Source organism: Phalacrocorax aristotelis, chromosome 3 (genome assembly GCF_949628215.1).
Source record: "Phalacrocorax aristotelis chromosome 3, bGulAri2.1, whole genome shotgun sequence".
In the NCBI taxonomy this organism is placed as follows: Eukaryota; Metazoa; Chordata; class Aves; order Suliformes; family Phalacrocoracidae; genus Phalacrocorax; species Phalacrocorax aristotelis.
In genome coordinates this window covers 57,444,065-57,467,330 of record NC_134278.1, presented here as the reverse complement: position 1 = coordinate 57,467,330, position 23,266 = coordinate 57,444,065, and the positions used below count along the sequence as shown (strand labels likewise).

Sequence of the window (23,266 nt, the reverse complement as noted above, 5' to 3'; positions counted from 1 at the left end):
CTATATCTCCTTATCCATGTCGAGAGAACAAAAGCCTTCCTCAGTTTTCTCCTTCCGTTTTGAAGGCTGAATATTTTGCTTCCTCCAGATTTAATGCCGACGCTTGCTATGATTTTGGCATCGTGGCACGAAGATGAGAAAGGTCCCATTACAGCCACCTTTTATTTGCTCTTTTATTGCCTTACACATGTTCTCTTTTTTGTGTGTGTCCTTGGAAATATGATCGGGGAAGGCCTAAAGGTGCTTTTATGTGTCTCTGAGATTTGTGGGTGTAAGGTAGTCTGTTCATGATGAAAGGTGTGATGCTGCTGTACTGTACTGATGGATGCTTCACGAAGCAATGCCTTAGGTCACACTGAAACATGCTCACGGCTTCTGTACAACTGGGTGTACACAGAAAAACACTTCAGGCTCAACACTTTTCACAAAATGTTTTAACTTCTGCTTATGCAGTGCACATTCATAACACATACACATGCAGTGCCTAGCTATACGAAGACCTGCTGGGCTTATGGTGCACATGCTGCACGCATGGTCACACATACATATGCCTTGTGTTTCCTGCAAGCCTTAGGGTCTATTCTGTGTATGCCAGGCAGTATATTCTTTGCACTGTGTTCCCAGCCTCCTACTTGCTTTTCCTTCAAATGACAAATGCAATGAATGGTAACTCAACTACTGAGGGCAGGAATTCATGGAAAGAAGTGCAGCCTCCCTCAGCATGAGGCAGGCAGGCAACTTGTCCACCACCTGCCTGGGGCAATTTTCAGGATTCTCCCTCTCATGCTGTTTACCAGTGCGGTGAGCCACTAACAGAAAACCATGGATTTGGAAAAGCCTTGTCTAAAGCATAAGCCTGTTTCAGTGCATCTTCTTCTGTCTAGCTTGCCCTTCCTCTCAGTGGTCTGAGGACACGAACTCAAGAGACAAAATGGTCACTAGGGCTTTTCTGCTGCAGGTTAAAGTGCGTGTAGCCGTGTTTGGGATCCCCCACAGTGCAGCTCTGGGATCTCTGCAGAGCCGGTGTTCACTGAAGGAGCTGATGGAAGTTGCTTGTACAGACCGTGGAACTGACATGTGGTCCCTAGTCTGGAAAAATCCTAATTTTCCAATAACCATCTGACAAATATACAGTTTTTAGTAAGAAGCTCCCTAACAAAAACAAACAAACAAACAAACAAAAACCAAAAAAGTCAGCTATTTGGGTCCTGTTATTTTCTAAAACAAAATTCAGAGAGCTACTCAAATAACAGACAACTATGATTCTCATGTCCATATAAACTCAAGAGGCTCACAGGGAAGCAGGAGATCACACTGGGGAAGCCATCTGAGACAAATACCTGGGTATAAAGGATTCCAACTCCCTTCAAACTGAATAAAACTGAAGCGCCGCAGTGAAAATAAAGAAAGGACTCAAACCTAGCAATGCTGCAAGAGGCTTTTCCAGTGGCAAGAAGACTGACAGCAACTAGTTAAAAGAAACTCCAGTGTGAAGGAAAGTATTTACCATCATGGCTGAAGATAAGCAAAGTCCTAAGCATTTCCATAGTAGCATACGAACAGCCAAAATAGACCTCCAGATTCTAGAGGAACAACTGCTAGTTTCTACAGAACCAAGACTTCACGATTTGATTTTAAGCTGTCAAGCAAGCTGTATGACTTGAAAATGAAATAAAACTCCAGAAGAGAAATTCCTGTAGCAGATAGGTTCTCTGCTACCGTTTCTTAGAAAAGTTGTGTGCTGAAAGAGGAGGATGATGATTTGATACAGTGAAGTGTATGTAAAGCTTCGGTATCTTTCCACAGTAGATGCTCCAAATAAGACAGCAGAGAGAATGAAAGAATCAGAGAACAACGATGTGATTTAATATTCTGAAAGAAAAGAGATCAGGCTGGTCTCTCAGAAATAGTCTGCCTTGGCTACCAGAGGTTTTTGTAAGGAAAAAAAGCACACTGTGAAGATTGTGGGAATACTGAGGCAGAAAAAATCTGTAACTAATGACAACTCATATTTGGAAAAGAGTAAGGGCTACTCAAAGGAGAGGGAATGGACTCCTGTTCTGAGAGATTATGAATTCGTCACACAAAGCAAGCCACCGTGCTAGCTGTGAGCTGACATTGAGCCTGCAGGACCTTCTGGCTGTTGTGGTGGTGCTATGTAGAAGACGAACGCAGCACACTTTACTGGCTCAAATTATTGCACAAACAAAAGTGATCACTAAGTATTACTATTGTGGATCTACTGGCTGAACTAAAGGGACTCCAACATTTTTCCCCACCCCCTGCTCTCCCTTTGCCTTTCTGAGGAGACACAGGATGCAGGAGGACCAAATCCTCATTCACTGACAGCCCAAGCCTCGCACTTCTGTGACAGGGAGCAGAAGAGACCAGCCCTTGCTGCCTGCCTTCCCCCATGTCTTTTCTCCTTGTCGCTGCAGCTGCAAATCCACATCCATTACCCTGCCTAAGATGGGGGAAGGTCCCATTGCACTACAGCGAGCCTTGTGGGGGAAGATGGCTCAGGCTCAGACCTCAGGCTCAGACCAGAGCTCGTCCGCACCTCAGCTACTGTCTCAGTGCCAGACTAAGAGGTGCTTATCAGCAACAGACCAAGGAGAGCCTGGTGGCTGCTGGCAAGTAGACTAGCTACGGAGCAGATGCACCCTTGCTAACTGTCGATCCCATCTCTCACCCTCAAGTACCTCCACCCTACCAACATTTTTACTTTTATGGAGACTTTCAAAAGCTTTCTTAACTTTTTGGTAAGGACAAGCATGCTGCATTTTATTTCAGTTTGGCTTTCAATGTCCACTCATTCTGTGTACTCACCTTTCAAACCAATAGCTATAACCATTTCCTTAATTATTCCCATTCCCTTTTTTATCACTGGAGAACAATGACAGCATTAAACCTTCAGGCTGCAAAAGTTTCCCTCTAGCTTTTTCTTTTCACATTTGATCTTGGTTTTGAAAATAGAATTGCCTTTAAAATCAATTATAGATTGGGCAACATTCATCGGTAAGTCCAGCCTGAGCCGTAGCTCAGTATGTGGTACTATAATCACTTCATAGGTTAGTAAGAAAACAAACTTGTGAGAGTAAAATATGTTTCTTCATTTGTAAAACTAAGTTACATATTGTTTACTCCATATGAAATGTTCTGCCCCATACTGCTAAGTATTTTATATATAAATTTAATTATTTATCCTTCTTAAGCATCTACTTTTGGCTATTAAAACACATTTGACAGATGAAACGGTTGTATTTTTTCAGCTGAGACAGTATCCTCAGTATTATGATGTCTGTATTAATAAAATGTACATTTTCTGTTCACCAATTGTCCAATTATTTTATAAAATTTTTGAGGAACACTTTTTCTCTTTGGGCTGTTTTCTTTTTTGGACTTTTTTGGACTACATTCATCTTCTTCTTAGTACCATGACAACAGCCAGAGGGTCCTGCAGGCTCAATGCTCTTATTAGTTGTTGTAAGAAACAAGGTCCCTAATGAGATTTGATGTGGTGAAAATTTTGCATGGTTTTATACAGTTTTTATGGGATGAAGCCTCCCTTTAGTGCTGCCCAGGGAAGTTGGGAGACTACGGACACCCAGCTCCAGCCCAGATTTCTGGAGGTGTTGGGAAGCGGCACTGCGAGCACTGGGGTTGTTGCAGGGACGCCACCCTATTGCTCCCGGCGGCATCTTCTCATGCTCTGGCACTCCCGGGTTTAGGCACGGGTGGGAAGGCCAGGACGCAGCACAAGCCAACTCTTAACCACTTCAGATCCTTTTAACCCATCAGGGGAAGTGACCTACACCCGGCGGCGGCGACGCAGGCAGCCGCAGCCGCGCTGCTCGGGGCAGGCCAGCACCTTGCCCAGCCACAAACTCGGGGATGACGAGCCCGAGCCTAAACCTGGACCTAAGCCTAAACCTAGACCCGGACCTGGCCCCAGGCCCGGTCCCCGTCCGCAGCCGCCCCACCCCCTGCCTCCCTGCGGAAGTGACGCTGGCGGCTGCCGTCACAGCAGCCGGAAGCGCTGTTGGGAGCAGTAAACAACCCCCTCGAGAGGCCGCGGTGCTTCCATCTTTGAGGAGCCCGAGCCGAGCCGGACCGGCCTCGGCCCCGGCCCCCGCCGCGGACCATGGGCGGCGTCCTGGGCCTCTGCTCCCTGGCGAGCTGGGTAAGGTGTGGCGGGCGGCGCGGCGGCTCCCTGACCTTCCCGCTCCGCCGCGGTTCCGGACCGGGGCTGCCCCCCCGCCGGCGCCGGGCCCTCCCCGGCCTTTGTCTCCCGGGGGGGGGCGGGGGCGCTCCTGGCACTGCCTTCCCGTCTCCCCAGGCGCCCCCCCGGCCCCCCCGCCTCTCCCCGTCCCCCCGAGCCCGGGACCCCTCGGCGGCGGGGCTGGCGGGGGCGGGCCCCGGTGTCGTTCCCCGCCCCCCCCCGGGCCTCCCCGTGGCCCGCCGCAGCCCCTCGGCGGGGCGCTTCATACGGACGCGGGGGGCCGCGCCGCTGCTGCGGGGCGGGCGGCGCCGCCTCCGATGGAATCCCCCTCCCCAGGGCTGTGGCAGGAGTCAATGTCTGATTAAATACTGATGAAGTTCGACGTTTCTTTCGGGAAGAGTAAAACTCGCCTCTTCCCCTGATCCTAACGATCGCATTTAATTCCTCTTTGGTACGGCTTTGTCTTGAGCAGCTCCGCCCTTTGTAGCATCTTTGTCTCGCCGAGGCATCGTTTCCTCGCTGCTGCCGCCGCCCCGGGGGGGGGTGCGGGGGGTGCCGCCGCCGCGCCGAGCGTCGTCAGGCCGTTGTTCTTGATGGGAAACGGTAGTTGAGATGAGCTTAAAACTGTTAGCGCTGTGCGTAGAAACGCAGAGATCCGGCATGGCAGGCCTCCTCTCACTTGAGGCGTTGCTGTTTTATCCTCAAGTGATGTGTCTTTCCAAATCTGGTCCCTGTGCAAATAGACACGGTCAGGTGGATTGAGACTCTTCAGACGTTTGGGTCGAAAATGTCAGTTGGGTTAGGAAAACCTGAATTTTCCATACCAAAGACGCGGTGCCATACTTGGATTAAATGAAATTATGTATATTTAAACGGGAGTTCACACACGCAATTTAATGGTTTAATATCGTAAATCGAGTCATAAAATAGATCGAATCATAAAATCTCATACTAGTTCAAACTCCTGTCTTTTGTGCTATCAGTGTATAGGAACTTTGGTTCCACTAGTACAGAGTGATATTTAAGTAGAGAGGTGATACTTAACTCCTTAATCTCCTCTACTAATTCTATGAAATTATCATAGAAGTGGTTAATCTGTATAAACTAAGCTTCCAGGCTGATATGCCTGTAAAGTGCCGAGACCACTGATCATATCCTGCTAACGAAGTACTGTCAGTGTTCATTTTGCTTTAATTAACATTTTAAACACTACTTAATAGATTAGCCAGTTAGGCTGTAATTACTAGCTGAATATAGTTACCTTTAACGTTTTTAATTATTGTCAAATAATAAGTGACAGCGTAACTGTAGGTTTTAGTTAAAATATTTGAGTTAATGTATGCTGCATTTTCAAGTGCATAAACAGCCTTTCTGGTAACTGGCTGGTGTTTGTAGGGCATGAAGAATCCCTGTACACTTGCTCTTGCCTTTGAATGTTTGTTTCTGTACAGAGATATTCAGCTAATGGTCTTTTAGATAAAATCATTTACATGAGCATGTAATCTTGATTAAGTCAGATTTACTGTGGGTAACTAACCCCCATCCCTTCCTTTAAAGTACCTAAATGAATCAGCTTGGTTTTCTTTTGTTTTGGGTTTCCCTGCCTGCCCCAGTGGCTTTAAAGTGTTGCTTTTCCTTTCTGCATTTAAAACCACAGCTAATCGGCACTTAAAGCCTATGGGGTAGCTCTTACAGGAGAAACCTGTCTGTTTAGGTCTCTAAGGATATGTCAGTATAAACACCGTTTGTGACTCTGAAAGAGAAGCAAACTGTGAGGGTGAGGTAGCAGGGGAGCCAGGTGTAGCGGAGTTTGTGCTAGCAAGGGCTGTGCCATGGCCAGGGAAACTTCCTCCTCTTTCATCTGGGAGGACACTGGTGCCGGCTTTGCTTCAGCTGTGCAGCTTCTCTGCAAGGCCGTGTCGCTGTGCCGCGCAGAGCTGCTCTGGCTAACTGACCTCGGCACCTGGCCCCGTACTCTTACTTCTTCTGGGGTTTTTGTGTGGTGTTACTGCTGGGTGTAGCTCTGCCCTACCGCGCGCTGGTCAGGCCATGTATCGGGTCAGTGTTTTTAAGAGCAAAGATGAGCCTGTCAGAGATAGGGGTTGGGATGGGGGGAAGGCCTTAAGAGCACTGTCATCTCACCTGGCAGCCTAGATGGGCACTAGGTCAGGCAGTGCTGTTTTCACATTTCTGGGTCTTGCCTCTATTGCATCGTTCTCTGAAATAGTTCAGCTGCTCTTTTGCTCACTTTAATACTCTCTATCAAGGCAAAGATCTTGACTGAACCACTTCCTTTAAGCATATGAGTAGGGATGATGTGGCTAACACCTGAATAGGCCCGGTGGGGTGGCTTAGTGTGTTTGTGAATACTTAATTCAGTACATAATCGTTTGGTCACTACCCCAGTAAGAAGATTACATTTGATACTAAAAACTTGTTCTGTGTGCATCGGGGAAGTAACACTTGACCTTCAGTGCTTTTGTGGAGTCTTCTCTCTCCTCCCCTCTCCTGCAGTATTCATCTTGTTATGTGTTCCTCCTGCAATTTCCACTGCCTGAGAGAATGAAGTGACTGGCTTAGCAGGCATGAATTAACTTCCCTGCCCAGCTGGCTGCTCCCAGAATAGGTGTGTGGGCCATCTTTTCTTATTTTGCCTCAGTGAACAGCACTGAGCTGCTTATTTTTCTCAAATGTGCAGGGGTGTGAGTTGCTTGGTAGGTCCAAGAGTGAATGGATGGCAATAGGTCTATGCAGTCATGACTTAGTAAGTGTTGACCCAGCATCCTTAAGCAAGGATGCTCAAAACTAATGGCAGAATAACTCCTTGTCTGCATCTCTGACTAAGCTGGGGACTTTAATATTAAGCTTTGGTCTGTGTAGTGGTATCTTACTGTTTGTACTGTAGGTTTTTTTTTTGTTTTGTAGGAGGTGTTATGTGAATTTAGAAAGAAAGTGACACAAACTGTCCTTTTCTCCTGCTGATAAACTCAATTCCATGGGCCAAATGCTTTCTGTTCTTTTTTGAAATCTGTTATTTGTTGGAAGTGTTTTTGCCAATAGCACAATAATATTATTTCATTGGAATGGTGTATATTTTGTTCTGTCTTGCTGAAAGAAAGAGAGACTTGGACTGTAATGTGATTCCTTGTAGAAGTGGCCAAGTTATATCAATTATCGATAGGTCTGTTGTTCAAAAATGTGCATGATGCAGCTTGTAAGGATGGGCTGTTTGGGGGACAAAGCGTTTTTAAAGCTGGTGTTGGAGCTCAGACACTTAAATGAGGTATATTGCCTTGTTGGAAGCATGTTGTTTCTCTGTGAGGGGAGGGCGGTCATCTTATGTTGGCCACTGCAAACCTCCCCTGTCTCTAGAAACATACATTCATCTGTGTTCCCCTTGATGCACCCAGGAGAAAGCTACTTGAATTACTTATGTATTTAACAAACAGTTTAACACTGGGATTCTCCAGAGAAGTGACTTTTATGCCAGAAGGTCCTTGCACCAAACTTGCTGCAGCAGATGAGCTCAGGCTTATATTCTACTGTGCCAAATTCAACCTTTTGTTCAACAGTATTTAAAAATATTAATGCAGACAGAATTAGTTCAAGAAAGTAATTTTTGGAGGAGAGAGTAGAAATATTCCTCACTAGAAAGGTTATTTCTATGTGTGGAGGGAATAGTGTAATATATTAGCGCTATAAAATTCTGATGTGTCCTCAGCCAATATTTGCCATGATTTTCCTCCTTGTTAAGCGTAGATGCCCCTCATGTAGTTGCTTGCTGACACAGAACAGCCTTGAAGGAGCATCTGGTCCAACGTTTCGTGGGAAAGGGAGCCTGGATGAGAGGATCCAGCACCCCGTCCGGTCGCGTCTTGAAAACCTCCAGAGATGCGGACTCTGCCGTGTCCTTGGGGAGGTTGTTGCCCTGACTGATGGTTCTCGCCTTAAAAAATTTCTTTCTTGTATTGAGGTGAAACCTTTCCTGGAATCAACACCTCCTTACCCTTTGTGCTGTAACGATATTGAGCGGAAGAGGAGGTAAAAAAGGGGCAATATATGTTTTACATACCGAAATATTTATGCTACTCTACCTAGTTTCACTTCTTTAGCAAGACAAATTTAATAGTGAAGTTTGCTAATTTAAAAATTATTCTCTAGCATAGTTGGGTGAAAATTCTTGGCTCCTCCATCCTCGGAAAGGAACACAGTACAAAAAGCATGCAAGGAGATTATTTAAAAGACCCAGTCTGTGGGTCCAGTGTATGGGTCTAGTTGAACCTGTAAGAACGGATAATCTGAGCCTTTTCCTGAGGGCTTCTCGCAAGCCTGCCGAGAGTGTTGTGGCAGCCTGTCTGCTCTTCCCTGCAAGCCCTGGGGCCTTCCCAGTAGCCGCAGATTGCTGGTGTTTTTGTTTGTCATATGACTAAACTTTTAACTCTCTCTGATGCATGCCAGTCATACTGGGTGATTGACATGCACTGGTCACGTGGCGGTGTAACTAGTCATGTTCTTATGTGACTGACTGACCAGGTGTCTTCCATGCGGTGATTAGCACCTGTGGCTTTTGTCACATGGCGGAGGTGTCCCTGCGGGTGTGCCGGGGCAGAAGCTCGGTTTTACATCCAGTCCAGCATCTTTGCCAGAGGTTGCATGGTCTGTTGCAGCTCGGATAGGGCAGCGCTCGCTTGGTAACTTTACCTTAGCCGAAAAGTATGTGGTGTCCAAAACTTAGCTGTTAACTGCTCACTGGGATTTCCCATGTCTTCTAGGCAAAATAATTTGTTTGTACATTAAAACAAAAAACCCTCAACCAACCAAACCAAACGCACCCCAAACCAAACGAAAACATTTTGATTGTACCTTTCCTCTTTTGGCTTATGTTTACTTGCGGAACCTTGCCCTTCTTTCTCTTCCTGAATTGTCACTCAGCAAGTGGCAGAAAATTGCAAAAGGATGAAGTAGGTTTCCCATTTCCTCCCCCACCCCCCGGTGAAAATGTGCTATCTGCTGCCTTTCCTTCTTCCCACAATTTTCTCTTTAAGAATTAAATACAGGTAAATTTTGTCCTGTTTTTTCCCCTCATAGTATTACAACTGTACATCGTTCCTATGTGCTTTTGCTGTTGGTATTTGGTAGCAATGGTAATACGTGTACTCTGTTTGCTTTGTTCTTGCGGTTTCTAACTTCTACATTGCATAAGTTAGTTTTGCCAGCTAACAGAATTATGCGATATGTGAGTAGCTGCTAAATACGCAATAATTCGCAACCGAAGCTTTAGGCCATTTTACCTACTGTTTGTGCTCCAGTAACGTTTATGGCCCCAGTGAGGATTGTGGCCCATCTCTGCCAGATGCTGAAAGTGCACCTAGGTGGCAGCTGTGTGTATGTGTTTCATCTCTGCAGCTGTGGAAGGGGGGATGTAGTTGTTAACTAAAAGCAATCCTTGCATCTCATTTAGCTGAACTGAAATAAATTTCAAGAGGACAAATGAGCCTGAATCCAGTCTTTATTTCTTCTGAATGGATAAATGATTACTTTCGACATAGCACTAGTTTCACTGAACAGTGGTGCATTAGGCAGCGTTGCCAAGATTGTGAGGGGGCTGCTTAACGTGTTGCGGCGGCTTAGTCTGCACTAGTGATGAGATGCAGAGTGAGTAATTTTCCATCCATACTTCTGATGATCTCCACAGCCTGATTAAATATTTAGAAATCTAGCCATGCAAAACTTCTTAAAGAATTTGTTTTATGTTCTGCCTCTCTGTCAGGTACCGTGCTTATGTGGAAGTGCCCCGTGCCTGCTCTGCCGATGCTGCCCCAGTGGAAACAACTCCACCATAACTCGGCTGATTTACGCATTCTTTTTACTTCTTGGCGTCAGTGTTGCCTGTGTGATGTTAATACCAGGCATGGAAGAGCAGCTGAAGAAGGTCAGGTTACTTCTTTGCTAACATGTTTGGTAGAACAAATGTCACAGATAATTGTAAATGACATCTTGAAAGTGTGCGTTTCATTTGGAAATACATAACTGTGCTGCCACCTGTGCTTCAGTCGCCATTAATTTAATTGTAGATCAAATAAACAAAGAACTTGTGGAGCCATCACTGCATAGATGAAAAACACTATTTAGACCTGAAGTTGTACCTCTTCTTTAATAGCTCAGAGCAGAAAAAATAGAATCTTATAACAAACAAGAACATGTAATTTATATATGTGGAGTTTTAAATTATATATTATTGAGATGCTTGTATTTGTGGAACTTGATTGATTTTGATTGCTGTTAATAAAAAATCACAGTCAAGATGTCTTCTAGTTTCATTGTGCTGTACTAGTTAAAATTCTATTTTGAAGTCTGTAAATGCATAACAAAAGTATTTTTCACTAATAGCATATTTTTCACTAAGAAAATTAGGAAGTGCTTATAGGATTTTATAGTTTATTAGTTACATGAAGATACGACAGTGCATGTAAAACTACAGAGTGATAATTTGAGATATGGGAGAGCTTATAAATTCACTGAACTAGGGTTGTATGTGCTTTGGCTCTGCTAGTCTTTGTTTTGCTGACTTTAATTTTTTCTTTTTTTTCTAGTAGATAGTAACTTCTGTTAGGCATGCTTTTGATTTTCTTTCTGCCTGAATGATTGATCTGTAAATGTTTATTTCAGTGTGGTATAGTAATCACATTAGAGCTTCAGGAAGAGCCATGTTAGTCACCTAGGAAAGAAAATGACAGCCTTCTGGAGGGTAATTTAACTTCAAAAAGGTGTTGCTCATGTCCTGGTAGTGACTGGAAGGGATAGTCTCAGCTGTTTCATATGGAAGTTACAGATACTTCTAATCGGTGGCGATGTTACTTTTTAGGGGGAGGCTGTTTCTGTTTTAAAGAGGTGTAAGCATGCTGCTTCCTCCCGGCTATGTCATGAACCTGGTAGTAACTGTCAGGTCAAATTTACCAAATCCCAGGTCTTTTATTTATCTCCTGATTCAGATCAACAAGCGAAAACTGCATTTCTTTGAGAAGTTCTGAACTAGCTAATAAAAAAAAAACCCCACTGTTAATAAGATTTCTTTTTGTTTAGAATTTGCCTCTGTGGAATTTTTTTCCTTGAATGTGTTTACTATTCTGGTTGGATTGTAACTAACAATATAGCCCTTCAGTATCGTATTTTCTAGCAACACTAATAGTTGCATGATGCTACAGTATTAATGAATCCTGTATTAATAAATTGCTAATAGGTATTTATTCACAGGAGACCTTTTAAGGTCACTGAAGTATCATGTATTTATCACAGATTCCTGGATTTTGTGATGGAGGGATGGGAACAACTATTCCTGGTGTGCATGGCCATGTGAATTGTGATGTACTCGTTGGTTACAAAGCTGTGTACCGTGTGTGCTTTGGTATGGCCATGTTCTTCCTTCTCTTCTCCTTATTGATGATCAAAGTGAAGAGCAGCAACGACCCAAGAGCAGCAGTGCACAATGGGTAAGAACAGAAATGAGAGCTGAGATGGGTGCTATGGGGGTGTGTGTGAGATACAGCTACTGTGAAAATAGAGCCTGTGGCTGAGCATGCTGGGCAAACTTACCGCTCCACAAAGAGTTTCATAGTAGCTGGAGGAGTGTTGTTGTAGTAGAGGGCATTCAAAGTTATTAGTTCTTGGCAGATTAATTTTTGTAAGAGGAAAAGATACACATGGCTGTCACTTCTTAGAGCCTGGTCTATGACGATGAATAATCTGTCCAGAGGTTGCCCAAGATTAGAGATTCTATTTTGTCCAAAGATGACAAAATTCAGAGATAAATAATGGTACCAAGTTTCATTCGACTGAGATCTTCTTCAACAAATAGGAAGATTTAAAAGCCTCATCTGTCTTCTAGGAATTACTTTCCTCTTAACTTTGATGTTTGTAAGGGCTTGTTCTTTTGTAAACAGTTTTATTTTAAAGACTATAACAATTATATCTCTATAGATATATAACATACCTCTTCTCTCTGTGCTATCTTCTCTTCAGTCTCCTCACTGCACAAAGAGGAGCAAGTTATGTATTTAGTTTCTGAGCTTCCCAGTAAATTTTTCTTTTGTATTTCTTTATGGTTAGGATTATCAGATGGAAGTTTATTTATAGTGGAATTTCAGCTTGCGGTTGACACAAGTGGTAGTTTTCATCCAGGCTCAGCCTATGTGTAATGTAGCTTCTTGAACCAAGGAGAAGCAAATATTTGTAGTATGGCACGGCATTAAAAAGCATAAAACCATTTATGGTGCCTAGTCTTGGCGGTCACAGTGATTGCTTAGACTACTACTTTTTTAAGATGGTTATATTTAATGGAAGCTGTGAACAGCTAAGCCATAAAAAAGTAGTAATTTTATTTTATATTCAGTATAATAAGAGTAAACATTTCTAGCATAAAATGAGCAAAAAACTTAAAATGATTCCTGTAGGGGAAAAGAAGATCATTAAGACTGAGCAGAATATTGCTTTGCTTACTTCTGTCTTGTTCTGGTCTAAAGAAGAGGCCAGGTACAGTACTAACTTCTGTTAGCAGCAGTAACTCAGTTCAGACTTTCCCTCTGCCTGGCTTTGTTCAGGAGAGCATAGTTGTTACAAGCAAGAAGACAATGGTGCAGGTACATCCCATATCAACGCTTTGTGGCTTTGGTGTGGCTTTGGTTTGGTTTGGGGTGGTTTGTTTTATTTGTTGTTGTTGTTTGGTTTTTTGTTCTTTGTTGTTAAAATAAAAGACATCTTTTACATGATGTGGAATCTTTTTACCTAAATCCACTTCTTAAGTGTTTGTGATCTTCTCAATACCCTTATCTGGTGTTCTGCTCTCCCGTAGAAATTTTGGTACTATTTATGCAACTTACAGAAGTTTCTCTTCTGAGCCGATCTAGTGTCAGCACTAGGATAAAGGGTAGCTTCCCAGTCCTCTGATCATCTTGCTGGCCCTTCTCTGGACCCCTTCCAGCCTGTCCACAGCCTTTTTGTATAGCGGGGACCAGAACTGTACACAGTGCTCCAGGTGTGGCCTGACAAGTGCTGAGTAGAGTAGGATAATGACTTCTTTATCTCTGTTGATGCAACCCAGCATCATGTTGGCCTTCTTGGCTGCAGCAGCACACTGTTCACTCATGTTGAGCTTCCTGTCCACCAAGAACCCCAGGTCCCTTTCCACAGAGCTGCTCTCCAGCCAGGTGGATCCCAGTCTGTGCTGCACTCCCGGATTGTTTTCCCAGGTGCAAGACCTTACATTTGTCCTTGTTGAACTTCATAAGGTTCTTGCTGGCCCACTCTTCCAGCCTATCCAGATCTTCCTGCACAGCAGCTCTCCCTTCTGGAGTGTCTACTTCCCCGCTCAATTTGGTGTCATCTGCAAACTTCATCAGGCTACACTTGATGCCATTATCCAGATCACTTATGAAGATGTTGAATAACATTGGGACCAATATTGATCCCTGGGGGACTCCACTAGTGACAGGTTGCTAGTTTGAGAAAGAGCTATTTACTACCACCCTTTGGGTGTGGCCTGTCAGCCAATTCCCCACCCACTGCACAGGCCACTTGTCTAGGCCATAACACATTAATTTCTCCAGGAGGAGGTTGTGGGGGACTGCATCAAAGGCCTTGGAGAAGTCCAGGTAGACAATGTCCACTGCCTGCCCCACGTAAACCAGGCAAGTCACTTTGTCATGGAAGGCCACCAGGTTTGTCAAGCATGATCTGCCCTTACTGAAGCCATGTTGGCTTTTCCCAATCACGTGCTTCAACTGACTTGTGATGGCCCCCAGGAGGATTCGTTCCATAACTTTCCCAGGGATTGAAGTAAGGCTGATGGGCCTATAGTTACCCGGCTCCTCCCTCGAGCCTTTCTTATAGATAGGGGTTACATTTGCCTTCCTCCAGCCCTCTGGGACATCCCCAGTTCTCCACGACTTCTTGAAGATTATGGAGAGTGGCCTTGCAATGACGTGAACCAGAAATACTCAGATGTTAGGTTTTCCCATGTATATGTACTAACTTTTCATACTTGTTTACAAGTTAAGCCCAGTAATGTGGTTTAGTGCCAATGTTCAACTTCTTTGCTTTTGTAACAGCACTCGGAATGGTTTCTTCCCTCAGGTTAATAATAATAGTAGAAGAAATCAGTTATTATGTCTTCACAGGGTTGTGCTGGCTTGCACAGAATGCATACCAACTGTAGGTGTTATTTCAGATAAGAATTTTTTCAGTCTGTCAGGCACGTTGTACAGGTAGAGCATTAAGGTCCCTGAAAGTCTGGAATGAGAGGTGAAATTCCTACAAACTTGAACCTGTTCTTCTATAATGGTGAATGATATTGATTAAAAAAAAAAATTCCACATGTGGTTTCAAAAAGTAGTTTTAGTAGGGAGTGTATGACACTGTAAATGTTGTAAGTTAATTCAGCTTTTAGACTGGGTTTAGTCACTTCTCTACATCCAAGTGAATTAGTCCATTCTTCCCATATTCTACACTTCTGTCACCTCACGTAGTTTTTCCACACAATTGGAATTTATTCCTCTGGTCACTGTCGCCTGACTGTAACAGCCAGAAGGAGAGATTAAACTTGTTCAAAGGAGGGGGAAAAATGGGAAGGGATAGAAAACTTGAAAACTATGCAAGTGTTTGACACTGCGGGGGTGTGGTACATGTCCTATATTCAGTTTTGAAGTATGTGTAGATGGTTCCATGCCTATATTTGGAGCTGCCCATCACTGTGATCAGAAAAAGTAGTCTTCACCTTCTTACAGTTTTGTTGGCATAATTTCTGATTTGAAGATCCCTGTGCAGGGTATATTTGTACACAGGCTGTAGTTGGGGTGAGCTTGGCAAATCTTTGGTGGAAGATACTTCCTCGTCTCCTTTCTAGGAAACATCTGACCTGTTTTGTTTGTCCATAAGCACTTATCTTTTACTGGGGGGGGGAATATCCGATGCTGCTGCACTGGAATGGGGACTTAGAATTTGATTGTGTCCTTTCTGTGAAGGATAAATCCTTTGCTTTAGTTGTTGGGATAAATCTTCATCAGATGTAGAGCTAAAGAGTCTGAAGTTAGGTGGGAAAAATCCATCATTTTGTACATGTCTCTTGTAGGAAATGAACAGAGACTGGCAGGGAACTCCAGCATCACGTTTTCTGTCACTGTAGGCACCAACCAGATCTCCTACCTTTTTGGTTTTGATATTAAAAACAGGTAGGGATATTTGTAGCTCATTTTTCTGATAGGCAGGCAGTTCAATAATCTCACTGCTCTAGTTAAAAACCTTCTTCAAAAAAAGAGAATCCAAACACCTCACAATTATATTCCACCCTGGCTTCATTTGGCCACATGAATGAGATCTGTGGGAAATGTATCAAGCACAGTTTAAGCATAATTTTCCAGAGAACAGAAATCTTGGGCAGATAAAATATTCATCCTACTTCAAAAGAAGTGGGTTAAGAATGAGTGATTTAAAGAGACAGCTCTTAAGGATGTGTGTTTTGTGTACTTTCAAGTTTTTGTGAATTAGATCAGACTTCAGCAGTTGCCTGACTTTTTTTTTTTTTTAAATTTCCCTTTAGATTCTGGTTCTTTAAATTTGCAACAGCACTTGCAATTAGTGTTGGAGCTTTCTTCATACCGGAGGGACCATTTACAACTGGTAAGGGAATATTATCTTCCACGGTATCGTGGTGCAATCATAACTGGTTTTAAAACAAAGCTAAGTGCATGCTGATGTCTTGTAGTTTTAATTGTAGCTGCGTAACTGTAGCACTTCTCTGTGTTCAGGGACATTAAGACAGGGTAGTAAATTATGGTTCTGAACTGGTTTTGTTTTATTTCTCTTTTAGTGTGGTTTTATGTAGGTATGGCTGGAGCTTTCTGCTTTATTCTTATCCAGCTGGTCTTGCTTATTGACTTTGCCCACTCCTGGAATGAATCTTGGGTTGAAAAAATGGAGGAAGGAAACTCAAGATGCTGGTATGCAGGTAAAGGACTGTGCTATAATCAAGTTTTAAAATCCATTGTGCATTATGTTAAATAAGTTATTCACCGAGTAGTGTGTTTTACCAGAGTGCAGAAGGGCTGCTTTGTGCGTAAGTATCATTTTCTCGGATGACATAGTTCAGCTCCATTGTCTTGCTGTCCTTTTGGTGTCACGTTAAATAAGGGGGTGGGGGGACAGGGAGAGGGGCAGCAGCCTCTGAGTGATCGGCTCCAGCCCCTGGGAGCAGGGTGTCAGTTTATGACAGCAGGAAAGTGGCAATTATAGGTTTGGGATTTTTTTTTTCAGCCACAGGTTCTGTTGCACCTTAGCGCTGATTAAAAATGAACTAGCCTGTTCCTGCTTCATGTTGAGCATAAGCATTTCAAATAATTGTTCTTCTATCTGCCAGTTGGTCATTCTTTGAAGGTATGTGCTGAGTGAAAGGCCAAGATAGTGAAGGAGAGTACAAGTGATCTCGCTGGAGAAACGATATGTTGATTGTAATAAAGGGTTTCAGATGCGATAATTTAGGTGTTTCAAAAGACAGCACAGCCCGTCTTCATGCAATGGCTGCTTTGCGCTCTATTGTTTTTAATAAGATGGAATTTGGAAATAAGGTTTTGGTTTTCCTTCTGTTGGAGAAGTAGTTCTTCAGTTTCTTTTTTAAACTTTTAGCCAAAGTGTATGTAGCGTAACTGTATTCCTTCGTATTTGCTCTGCTGGGTTGCTGTTAGAGCACTGGAGAATCAAGTATGGCTTCAGGCTTCCCATTTATTGTCATCTTTTTCACACCTCGGAGTATTGAGAAGAACTTTTTCCTTTACGTTTCAGTGCCCAGAGCTGCCCTCTGATTGTCATTGTATGCCATATTCAAAACCTGATAATCATGCAATATTATTTCAATTTTAATACTCTCCATTATTAACCAGTTTAACTCTGTTCTTGTCTCTTTCCACAGCTCTGCTGTCAGCTACCGCTGTCAATTATCTGCTGTCTCTAGTAGCGATTGTTTTGTTTTACGTTTATTACACTCATCCAGAAGGTTGTTCTGAAAACAAGACATTCATCAGCGTTAATATGCTGCTGTGTATTGGTGCTTCTGTAATGTCAATTCTGCCGAAGATTCAGGTATAGCTTTAATTCTGTTACCTTTTAGGGTTTTTTGCCTGTGTTATCAGTCCCAGAAACCTAGAATAGAATTGTGCCCGAGGCTTTCGGTTGCCTAACTTTGCTGTTTCATGACTACCTTGTGTAGGAATCTCAGCCAAGATCCGGCTTGCTGCAGTCTTCTGTGATCACAGTCTATACAATGTATTTGACTTGGTCAGCTATGACCAATGAACCAGGTAAGAGTTGTAGCCAGAGATGGCTTTTGGGGAGCAGTAAATTGCATCTTCACCTTTTTGCAAGGCATTATTAGAATGGGGTTCTGTAATGCATGCGAGTTAGAGGCGCAGGACTCATTAGTTTGTGTTCCTTCCCCTTGCACCAACTTTCTGTAATAATACCGAAGAAATAGTTCTTCCTAAGATACTGTGTTTCTTCACTTGATTTTATGTTTATCGTATGGAAGAATTTCTACCTGTTATTGGCAGGGCTGCAGCATTCTAAAGCTTAGACCTTGCAGGTGAGTACAACTCTTCCGAGGTGTCTGGAAGGTTCATTTCCCTGCCAAGTTTCAGGCTTCTTACCTGGTGACTGAGATGCTACTGATTATATTTTTCTGAGCTGAGGATTTAAAAAAAACGTATTAATAAATGTTTTCAATGCTTCTTGTGTCTGAAAACAGCTGAGCATCTCTAAAAATAAACAAATAAATGCAGACATACTGGTGATTAAAATAAACTGCCAAATATTGATCTTGGTGTTTTTAATTGGGTCTCTGGCCCTTTTATCTTCATTGCGGACAATCTTCTGTGCTTCTGTGTAACAGGATACATATGAGTCGTATCTGATTCCTGCAGTAATTATGGGGAAATAAGATTGTCTGCTACTTTCAGCTGTTTCATCTGTGGATTCTGTGGGTTGGGAACTGTTGATAATACGAAACTGACTCTGTAGCATTCTTCTCCAACTCTGAGGTGACTCTGGTACCCCAGCTATAGAGGATATGTTTGTCAAACTTGTTTTCTAGCTGTAGAATTTCTAAAGCTTAATATGCAGGGCATTTTTATTTTGTTGCATTTAATTACAGGAGATGGACCAGTAAAGCAGTTGATGAGTATCTTATATAAGTGTAAAATCCTTTTATCTGCTCCCAGAGATAGATTTTTATGCCATGTATTGTCATTTGCCTGCTTTAGAGAGACTCAGTAGGCTAAAATTAGATTAAAAGCTTTTTTTACCTCAAGACTGTCACAGTCACAAAGTTCCTTTCTGTTACCGTGCATTCAGTGTGGAAATGTACTATTAAGTATTTGTTCTGTTCTTGTTTTACGTAAGTTCTAACACACGTAATTTCCCCTCCCAGATAGGCGCTGTAACCCAAGTTTGCTGAGCATCATTGGTTACAACAGCACCACCATTCCAACCCAAGGTCAGGTAGTTCAGTGGTGGGATGCGCAAGGAATTGTAGGACTGGTTTTGTTTTTGCTGTGTGTTCTCTATTCAAGGTAAGATTCCTTTAAAAAAAAGAAATCCTATTAACTTGTGTTACTTCTCATTGTCAGATACTAAATTGTATTTATTTGGGTAACTGTACCGTGTTGTCTCCTGTCAAATCCAGCATCCGAACATCCAACAACAGCCAAGTTAACAAGCTCATGCTGACCAGTGATGAATCAACACTGATAGAGGATGGAATGCCCAGGAGTGACGGTGCCCTTGATGATGGAGATGATGTTCACCGAGCCATAGATAACGAGAGGGATGGAGTTACTTACAGTTACTCCTTCTTTCATTTCATGCTTTTCCTGGCATCGCTGTATATCATGATGACGCTTACCAACTGGTACAGGTATTTACATTTGCTCATTATTAGCACGGGGTATTATCATACACGATGCTATCTTTTGCTGGATAAGTTGTGTGCTGGGAGGAGTAGGTCTTGATTGGGACATCTCAAAGGAAGTATACTGTTTGATCTATATTAAATGAACTATATTTGAAATTGGAGCAGCCAACCTTGTTCACAAGTGCCTGTCATGTTTTCTAGGACAATTCTCATGATTCATTGGACTGCTGAAATATGTCCTCCTGAAGTGAACAGGACAGAGGCTTGAATTCTGTAACAACTAAAAAGTAGTAAACACTGGGCCCATGCCTGGTTCAGAGGGCTGGACAAAGGAGAGATGGGACATGGTTTATCAGCAGGTCAAAGGAGAGGTGATCCTTCCCATATACTCAGCACTAGTGACACTATTCCTGGCTTGTTGCGTCCAATCCTGGGCTCCCCAGTGTGAGACATGGACATACTGGAGAGAGTCCAGCAAAGGGCCAAAAATAGGATTAAGGGACTGGAGCCCCTCTCATACAAGGAGAGGCTGAGAGAGCTGGGTCTAAGGAAGAGAAGGCTCAGGGGGATCTTACCAATGTATATAAATACCTGAAGGGAGGGTGCAAAGAGGACAGAGTCAGGCTCTTTTCAGTAGTGCCCAGAGACAGGACCAGAGGCAACTGGCACAAACTGAAAAACAGGATCTTCCCTCTAAACATCAGGAAACCCATTTCATGGTGAGGGTGACTGAACTCTGGCACAGGTTGCCCAGAGAGGCTGTAGAGTCTCTACCTCTGGAGATGTTCTAAAGCTGCCTGGGCACCGTCCTGGCTAGGTGGTGGTAGGGGTCCTGCTTGGGCAGGGGTTTGGGCCTGGTGGCCTCCAGAGCCTCAGCCCTTCAAACCTCACCCATTCTGTGACGGGTTCTGGTGGAAGTGAAATCCATTGTCTGCTCCCTCAAAAAAATCCTTGCAATAATATAGTTCCCCTATGTGTGAACTGTTATTATGTTAGCAGCTTGAACAGATGTTCTTCAGAACTTAAAAATGTAAATTATGGTCTCTAATGTTTTGTTAAAGGACAATTTGTGTCAAAACAGCAGTGCTAGAAAGGTGTTTGTATTAGTCCTGCTGTGGATTTGATTTGTGTCCCTGCTTGGGTCAATATGACATCAAGATTATTAATTCTTCTAGATGTTGCCTTTTGGCAAGGTAAAATGCATTATTTGTATCTAAGTGTTGCCTGTATCCTGCCTTTCCACAGATTTGCTTAGAAATTCCTCGTAATTATTTCTGCTTCTTGACAGCTTCCGTTAATATATTTTGGGATGCTGTTGCTTTCCACCTTCCTGTGACACCAGCTTACAAATGGTGTTCTTGTAGATTGGTGTGAGCTGCCTGGAGGAAGAATGGTAGGGATGTCCTTTGAGGAGGGGAGCTGAAGCGAAAATGATCTGTTGTGAAAACCGTGTTGAAGAGTGGCTTACTGCACAAGTATGTCACATGGAAACAAAAAATTGCAAATTCTCCTTTTCTCTTTTCCTTCTTTCACAGTCCTGATTCTTCTTATGAGACTATGACCAGCAAATGGCCGTCTGTCTGGGTGAAGATCTCTTCCAGCTGGATTGGCATCGTGCTCTACGTGTGGACTCTGGTTGCTCCGCTGGTTCTTACAAACCGTGACTTCGACTAAGCCCTGCTGCTCTCTAGGGAGATTGTGCTCGCTTCACCGCGTCTTTGAAACAAACAGTATTCCTGATAATAGTGCAGTTGTAAATACGTGAGCGCGTGGATGCGTGCTATCTGTGTAGTATACCCTGCTTTATTCTGCATGATTACCTTGAATCATGTCTCTTGTCATTTCACTAAATGACTTTTTCTAGCTGAGCTCAGTGACAATTGCTGTAATGATGGTTTTCATAGGATTACTCTTCGATCGAGTGCTTCGGGAGCATTAGATCTAAGATTAAGCCCTTCTGGAAGTAGGTTTTTTTTCCCCTCAATTGCATTAAATAGTTTTAGGAAAAAAGGTGCAAGCGTTAACTAGGGTAACACCACAGTATTAGATCAGGCTTTGCAAGCAAAAGAGGGGGCTGCCTTTGATCCCTGTTGCCTCAATTCCAAAGTCAGTCTTGAGTAAGCACTCTTTGACTCAAAATTGTGCCTGTTGGAGTTTACCGGACATCTTGGAACGTTTCGGCACCAACGGCCTAGCCTTTTCCCACAGCGGGGCAGCAGTGCCCTTAGCACAGGTGGTTGATGGGGAAACTTGCACCTGAAGCTGCAGAGGAGCTGATGTCCTCCTCAGTGCTCTGGGGTCCAGCATGTCCCGTTCCTGGCAGGAGGACAGACACCCTGGGGAAAAACATCCTGGTATCAGATGCTCAGAAGCATGTTTTAAAGGCACCTGTTTACAATGTGCACCTATGTATCACTATTGGTTTTTTAAAGTAGTTTAAATGAGATAGCTGTGCTGTAACTTATTGCTGTTTTGTGTGCCACTTTCTTTCCTGGCTAAGCTACAACTGCAGTTTGCAAGGAGCCGAGTGGTGAAAACTGTGTGAGCCTTTTACAGGAATTTTTTTTTTTTTTTTTGAGTATTGTGGTTAAAGAAGTGGAGAAAAAGGAGCGCTGGAGTTACACTAACCAAAGGAGGCTTGCATTAGCTGAGGCTTCATCAAAAGTGTTTCTTAATATATTTGGGGCTCTAGATTTTGAAATCTTTTGAAGTATTAGATATTTTTGCTTGTTGTCCATTGCCAGAGATGGACTTGAGCCTAGGAAGTCTAAATTTAGGCATGAGGCAAGACATTAATCTGTTCGATTAAAATACTGTATAGTTCCTATGCAGTTATGGAATCTTAAATGCTTTTGTGCTTGCTGCTTTGTAGCTGAAGTAAGCAAGCTGCTTTATTTCTCTCTCTTACTTGCTACTGCTTGAGACTAGAGCAGCCTGCCTGGGAGCGACCCTGGAGCCTTCAGCAGAGGTCACGCTGCTCCATTACTGTGGTGGCTATACTGCTACTTCTGGTTGCTGATTATTCTCCAAGCTTTTATTTCAATTCTGCACCTAAACACTGACATTTACTGCAGAAGTCTGACATGTCAGCTGAACTTGAGGTGGTAAAAGGATTAGTAGCGGCTTACAATAGTTTGAAAATGTTGTTACCTTATTAATAAATAAATAAATTTGGATGAAGATGTCCAGTGACTTCTGTTGTCTCATACCGCTGCCAGATGTGAGTAGTGTAGGGTTTTGTATTGCATTCTCCCCTTCTGCTCCTGGGCTGCTTCGTAGCACTGGTCGTGAGATGGGCCACAAAGTACACCTGTAAGGCAGTTAGGGCCTGGCTCTTCAGGAGATCACACATAACCCCTGTGTGAAGTTTTCTGACAGATCTGTCCGTGTCCTGCCCATCCACCTAAGGGTAACAGGGCACTGACTTGGGAAGATGAAGGGACAGCTGTGGCTGGGGATTTGGCTCCTCTCACAAGTGGCCACTCCTTTAAAAAAAGGAAATGGAGTGCCAGAATTAGTGAAGGTGTTTCTCCTGTTGCACGTATGAAGCTACTCCAGTCCAGTTTCTCCCTTCACTGACACATGGGAGCTTCTTAAACCGCCCAATCTGCACCTTTGAGGGCAGAGAGGGAAGGCAGTTACAGTTTAACTCACTCTTCATGTTGGATCAGCTAAGTGTCAGCTGCCCCTTCACCAAGTGTTGCAGTACCTCTGGCAGTGAGTCAGCTGTGTACTACAACTACAGTAAGCTCACTTGACTAAACCTGGAAGACTGGCAAACACAACAATGGAAACACCTGCTCAGCAGGGGCAGGACTTTTTCCTTCCAGGGGGATGCTACAGGGCTTTGCTAGCTTTCAGCAAGAAAACAAAGGCGAAAACATTCTTTTGCATAGTACTAAAGCAAAACACAGTTCGCATTAGCCACTTGTTCTGGAGGCTTATAAGCCTTGAAGTTTGGAGTTTATTGGAAAATGAGACTACTTTCCAATAAATGTGCCTAGAAGCAGACCTCACTGCACAGCTACTGCAGCATGGAAAACACAGGCTGTTAAACCCCCATCTGCTTGGCACGTGGAGTAAGAGACAACAAG

The 23,266-nt window shown here is 43.4% G+C and overlaps 1 protein-coding gene across 1 annotated transcript; it reads left to right on the top strand.

The window, feature by feature from the left end:
• Positions 1-4,001: 4,001 nt before the first annotated feature.
• Positions 4,002-22,357, top strand: SERINC1 (serine incorporator 1). Its single transcript, XM_075087540.1, has 10 exons — positions 4,002-4,183; positions 9,993-10,154; positions 11,519-11,712; positions 15,813-15,892; positions 16,083-16,220; positions 17,178-17,347; positions 17,475-17,565; positions 18,690-18,831; positions 18,945-19,175; positions 20,708-22,357. Exons 1-10 carry the CDS (start codon positions 4,145-4,147, stop codon positions 20,844-20,846), a joined length of 1,386 nt encoding a protein of 461 aa, XP_074943641.1. The 5' UTR covers positions 4,002-4,144; the 3' UTR covers positions 20,847-22,357.
• The last annotated feature ends 909 nt before the right edge of the window (positions 22,358-23,266 follow it).